Source organism: Galeopterus variegatus, unplaced genomic scaffold (assembly GCF_000696425.1).
Source record: "Galeopterus variegatus unplaced genomic scaffold, G_variegatus-3.0.2 Scaffold13603, whole genome shotgun sequence".
In the NCBI taxonomy this organism is placed as follows: Eukaryota; Metazoa; Chordata; class Mammalia; order Dermoptera; family Cynocephalidae; genus Galeopterus; species Galeopterus variegatus.
Window position 1 is genome coordinate 22,832 of NW_007739714.1, and position 6,553 is coordinate 29,384.

General features: G+C 38.0%; 1 protein-coding gene across 1 annotated transcript; it reads right to left on the bottom strand.

Moving 5' to 3' along the window:
- Positions 1-2,470: 2,470 nt before the first annotated feature.
- On the bottom strand, positions 2,471-3,400 carry LOC103581648 (olfactory receptor 1A1-like). Its single transcript, XM_008563424.1, has one exon. The coding sequence runs from the start codon at positions 3,398-3,400 to the stop codon at positions 2,471-2,473; it is 930 nt and encodes a 309-aa protein (XP_008561646.1).
- Between the last annotated feature and the right edge of the window lie 3,153 nt (positions 3,401-6,553).

A 6,553-nucleotide genomic window follows, 5' to 3' on the forward strand; every position in this document is an offset into this window, starting at 1 on the left:
GGTCCCGTGGCGGGAACGGAAAAAAAAAAAAAAAAAAAAAAAAAAAAAAAAAAAGAAAATGGTTTGGCATATTCTACTCATATTTTTCTGAGAATTTCTGCAGCAATAGACACAAGGAAAGATTTTTTTTTTTACCATAGTTTTAGTTTAGTGCAATGTTTATCAGGATTTTAAATCAGTTTTATTCCTGCTTTATAATAGGAGTTTTAAAGTTTTCTTTTTTCATTCCCTGAATAGCAACTGTCCTCAGAGGACACAAGTTTCTCTCTATTCCTTCCTTCAGGAATAGAGAAGATACAATTTTAGAGGAAGGAAACTTTCTCTGCTTGGAATTGGGCCCTAGCTCATGGCTCCTGACACAGCATTTGAAATTTTCCCATGACTTCCTGGGAAACTGGAGTCATGATTCCTCGGCACACTTCTCAGTGACACTGGGACAATTTGGATTGACTGGGTGAAGGTGTGGAGGATAAAACAGCAAAGGATCATTTCACTCACCTGATTCAAAGTTTGATGACTTGTATATGAGCCCATGCTTCCCTCCTCTGCCCTGCAGCTCAGCTATTACCATGGCTGGACTGTCCTCTCTCTGGTTCAGAGTTCTAGACAAGTTTCCTTCTAGTGCACACATCCTGAAATACTTAGATTTCTCTTACTATTTCATATCCCCTCTGTGGGCCAGGCGTAGAGTCAAGGGAAGGGCATTGGGCTTGAGAAAAGCTGGTCTCAGATCCTAGATTTGCAAATTTCTAACTAAAAGACATGAAATAAGCCACTTCATCTTTCAAGGATTTGATCTCTTCATCTATGAAAGAAAGCTGTGATATCTGTGCTGCAGGGTTATTTTGAAAATCAATAGAAACAATACTATAGATGATATAATAAAAGTACACATGCTCAGAGTTGTATATTTGATATTTAATGAAAAGTGTGCTTTCTCTGAACCTACACAGCATATTTTGAATTTCCTTTGTAGTATTTATCCCTTTCTTCTTTGTGTTGGTTATTCTTTCTTTTTTTTTTAAAACAACTATTTGAATTGTCCACATAAGGTTACAGTGAAATACATTGACAATATACTGTGCTGTGCACAGTGGAATATGGAGACAGACACATAGGCTGACCTGCAGAAACATCTAGTCTAGATGCACAGGTGTCCTCCTTCCACCAAGAGAATCCTCATTCTTCATTCAGGTCCCCTTTCTGGATATTCAGTAATTATACAAGTGTGTTAGATGATCTCATGTATATCAATAACTGTGCTTATCAACTCCACTCTGGTTGATCCTCTGTTAATTTTGCTCCAATATTTCATATCTTCTTTCAATACCTCTGTGAGAATGTCCCACAGGAACCCTTGAAAACACACCCCATACAGAACTTATTGTTCTTAAGTTGCCTTCTTTTTCACCCATTTCATGAAAGGCATTCTTTTTCTTTAAGTGGTTCAACTTCAAAACTCTGAAAATATATTCATGTCCTTCCAGGTAACTCTATCATAAAGTTACTACATTCTATTGTTTCTATTTCTACATTACCTTTCATCTAGATCCTTCATTGATATCTTCACTTTGTCTTGTCTAGTTCGCTTTGTGAGATGCCTAATTAAACTAGTCCTGTCACTCTGTGCTCCTCCCTTACTGTGCTCTATTTATCCAATCCTTGATTCAAGGAAAAAATCTCATCATCGCTTAATGCGGGGCTTTTATTTATTAGCCCTCTCTCTCTCTCTCTCTCTTTCTCTCTCACCTTCTATCATTTGTCATCTCTCTATGTATTTATAAAGGATAAGATAAGAAGCACCCCTTGATTAAGCACCTAACCTGAAAATAAGACTTCAGTAATAACCTCTATCAACTATGGTCTCCCCACTTCAATTCCCTTGAGTCTCTTCTCTTACATATCCTCTCATCTTAAGTCCTGTGCTCCTTTTTCCCTTAATTCTGTTTTGAATGAACCCATATTGCAAGTATACCCTTTCCCAAAAGGTGTATTTTTTGGTCATTTTAGTTTTAAATTTTTAAACTTAGTATTATGTTAATAAGATCAAATAAATTGTAGCGTGTCCCTATGGACCATTTAGACAAAAAGGGACTCATCTACTGGCTTGAGTGACTAATCCCATTTACCAATGACTTAATAGTCAAACAATGAATCGACATTTTAATAGTGATTTATGGACTTCAAAGCATGAGCTATTGTGATCCTCCAGCTTGTGAACTTCACTCTGCTAGTCAGTAGCTGGAGCATGGTCCCATTAGTCCTGTGCTGGTGCTTTGCCAAAAGGAACAGAAATGTGTAGAATTTGGTACTCTCAATAAAATATCTCAATCTCATCCATCTTTTCTAAGACTTCTGAGAGGATAAATTTTCTGGCTGAAAAGATCACAGATGGCTTCTTTGATGGAATGACATTGGGGATGGATTTTCAGGTGCATATTGCAGTCTCCAGTGTATGTCCTCACATTGGTTATGAGAAGATTCTCTTGCTGAAGAGTTTCCGCAGGGCAGCCTTCATGTCCCGGTTTCTCAGACTATAGATGAAAGGGTTTAACATCGGGGTCACTGCGATGTACATCACAGTTATCACTGCATCCTTTAGGCTATAAGTTGTGAGAGGGCGGAAATACATGCCCATGACTGTCCCGTAGTACAAAGAGACAACTGTGAGGTGGGAACCACAGGTGGAGAAGGCTTTGAGCACACCCTTAGTGGAGGGAACCCGTAAGACTGTGGAAAAGACCTGAACATAGGAGATAATGATGAACAGCAATGGCATGCAGAAAACACTAACCCCGAGGTACATCATCTTCACATTAAAGTGGATGTCAGAACAGGACAGCTTGAGCAAAGAGGCAATGTCACAGTAGAAGTTGGTCACTCCCTGGTTGCCACAAAAGGACAGACTAGCTGTGAGCAGAGTGTGGGGGAGGGAATTGGAAATTCCAACCATCCAAGACCCAACAACTAGCAGAACACAGGACTTTGGACTCACAATTGTTGTGTAGTGAAGTGGGTGGCTGATGGCCACAGCACGATCATATGCCATCACAGCCAAAATGTAGCTGTCTGTGTTAGCCAAGGCTATCATGAAGTTCATCTGTGTTAGGCATCCCCCAAAGGAGATGGACTTACTGCCCGAGAGATGGTTAGCCAGCATCTTAGGGATAGTGACAGATGAGAAGAAGATGTCCACCAAGGAGAGGTTGGCAAGGAAAAAATACATGGGATTGTGAAGGCGAGCATCAGAGTGAATGGCCGAGATGATGAGCAGGTTTCCAATCAATGTGATAGGGTAAATGAACAGGAAGAGGATGAAGAAGAAATATTCTTGTTCCTGCTGACCAGTTATTCCCAGGAGGATGAATTCCAGGGTAAATGACTGGTTTTCTTCCCTCATGGCTTCTTCAGCTTGAAGGTGAGAAGAATTCAGAATTATTAATGCAGTTCCTATGTGCAATTATCTTCCTTATCCATCCCTTTTGACTGACATGATCAACTGTGTCTATACTTGGATTTACAAAATCCACAGATAACCAATATGTGGGGGGGATGGGATCTCTGAGTGTCAGTGAAGCTAGATGACAATTAGCCCTGGACACTAATATATAAGAAGCTAGTGATCTGTCTATCAGAGGTGACTGTCCTCTCCAACCCCGGAACCACCACTGAGAAAGGTAGGATTTAATCATTTAATAAATAAATTTTATATTCTATGTCCTTGACACTTTCTTAGGCTTTGTGGAGAAATCATGAATACATGAAAGTACAGTTCATTCAACTGTTTGTTTAATGAATAGACAGTGTCTGCTGTCAAGGACATTACAACTTCATGGAAATGCCAGAAAAACACACTAATTTAATTACACAGGATAAGGAATGGAGAGTATTTTGGAATATTTGAAAAAACACTCCAGTGCAAAGAATGTGCCAGTACAGTAGCACACTGAAGAATTAGAAATTAAATTTTGAGGGAGCCCTGAGCCCAGAACCCAAGAAGTAACAGGTGTGTATACTGCCATCAGAAGCTTGTGAGTCATAATGAATAAATAGTGGGGTTCGAACCTAGCAACAGGCTCAGTGGATTTCCTCCTCAGGTAACTCATTTTCAATACAGACTTTCACAATCTCCTTTGACAGGATTTATTTCTTTTCCAAACCCTTAAATATATGTAATCATAATGTGTTTTTTCTGTCATCTCTTCCTTTTTTTTCTCACTTCTTTTGGTGACATCTAACTCCTTAGTGGCTCCAACTACTGATTAGTAGACTCTCAGGTCAATAGCTACAGGCTTAATCTCTTTTCCCCATATTTCTTTGTTCAGTAATCTTCCCACCACAGTCGACCAATTCCCATATTCTACACATCAACCAAGTAGATTGCAAAGTTTTTTGAGGAAACTCTTCTACATATCTCGTCTATTTTTTAACTCCTCCAGAGAGAACATTGAGGAATATTGTTCATTGTTTTAATCAATATGTTTGTATTCAATATTACTTGAGTTAAATCCAGGTTCAATTTATGAGTTATCCTCATGGGTTCCCCACATGTGGGATGTTCACAGGCATCCAGTTTATTCTTCACTTCTACATCTAATCTTGCTGATTTTCATTAAAATAATTCTTAGATAAATGAATATTTCTACTTATTCTTTCAATCCTTTGGCTTAGACTATTATTACCTCCTACCTGAAATATTGTATTGCTCCCTTTACTGCTTGACTACAGATTTTCTCCATTTTAATCAACCTTGCATTCTCAGGCCTACTGACTGTAGCAGAGACTTCCAGCAGATAGGCAAAATCCATGTAATTCTCATCTTTGTGGACATTCCACTAGACTATATTTTCAAGTCCCCATCCCCCTATAGTGAGGTGTGGTTTGTGACTGAGTTCTACCCATTCCAGTTCTGTATTTTAGTTCTATTCTTCCCTTGCATAATCTTTTCCCTTTTACCAGCAGGACATAAATGGCAAGGAAGCTAAATGGGACAGTGAAGTCACATGGTAGAATGAGTCTTATCTCTATTTCTCCACATGCAAGAAAGCTACCCACCACCAAGGTGACCACTGGGACTGTTACATAGGAGACCAACTTTTCTTTTGTCTGAACAGTTACATATTTTGTGATCTGTTACTGTAGTCCAGGATATCCGAAGTAATTCAAATTCACTAATTTTTCTTTTTTCTTTTTTTTCCTTTTTGTCTTTTTAAATGACTGGCAACGGATCGCAACCCTCAGTGTCGCGCCCGTACCAGACCGGGACTAGCAACGGGATCACAACCCTCGGTGTTGCGCCCGCACCTTGCTCAGCCAGTGAGCGGCCGGTCTGTATGTGGGTTCCGAACCCTCAGCGGGAGCGCCACTGCGCTCCCAAGCGGTATAGCAGTGCGCCACCAGGCCAGCCCCTTCACTAATTTTTCTAAAGAGAACTCTACTCAATTATTACTTGAATCTATCTTTAATTCAATAACCAATTATTATCTCCTATATTATACATCAGAATTATATGCTAGACCCAGGAGATGCAGGTTCAATTATATTTTTCCCAGTTATGATGTGCTTTTTCATCTCAACATCTAAAGGAATTTGGCTTTCTTTCTCATAATGCCTTTTCTCATCCTCACATTGAATCATAGTATCTCAGGGTTCAGAGAGTTTTGTAAGTCTTAGACTCCATGGTTAGTTCATTTGGTATAGAGGTGCAAGATTTCAGGAGAGGATTCTTGGCAATACAGCAGACTAAGCTGAGGTTGACAGGTCTCATTCTTATTAAAACACATAGAAATTCTACATTATATTTTATATTTTATAATATATGTTTCATTATAAATGTAAAACTAAAAATTACAAGTAGTCAAATCTAGAAGAAAATAATTGGAATGCCTAGGTATGACAAAAAAAAAAAAACCTTCAAAGGTAGTGTTGTAAGCCATAGCAGATGCTATGGTGGCATCTTGGGGTTTCCAAATAGGAATTAGATCCTAACAGCTGGAGTCGGAGGTGTTAACATTCCCTTGTACGAGAGATTGGCCATGGATTGGTATAAAATATGGATCTCAATTTGAATCCCTGCATAAAACACTTGAAGTGTTATTTTATTTGTGGGAAAAAATTGTAGACAACCTTTGCCATATAAAAATTGGAAAGAAAAGAATAAAATGGCTAGAATTCATAGAAAATATTGTTTTCCACAAAGAAATCTCAGGGTATCTCAAAATAAATTGAGTCTTCAGCAAGTTCATTGGATATAAATCACCACTAAAATATCAATACTGTTCTGATATGTTAGCAATAATAAATTAGAAATTAGAATTAAAAAAAAGAATCCCATTCACAATAGGAACAATGAAAACTTTAAGTAAACTTCAAGTAATTCAAACAAAGGGGGTATAATATTGAATTTAAAACTGCAAACATTACTGAATGACAGAAAAGAATAGCTACAAAAATAAAGATGTAAACAACATTAATAGAGACAATATGGTAAAAATTTCAATTTTCCAATTAATTTATAAATTCATTGCAATCCCTATCAAAATATCATTGGTTA

Coding starts and splice junctions, on each gene's coding strand:
- LOC103581648 (XM_008563424.1), bottom strand. CDS start 3,400: ATGAGGGAAGAAAACCAGTCATTTACCCTGGAATTCATCCTCCTGGGA.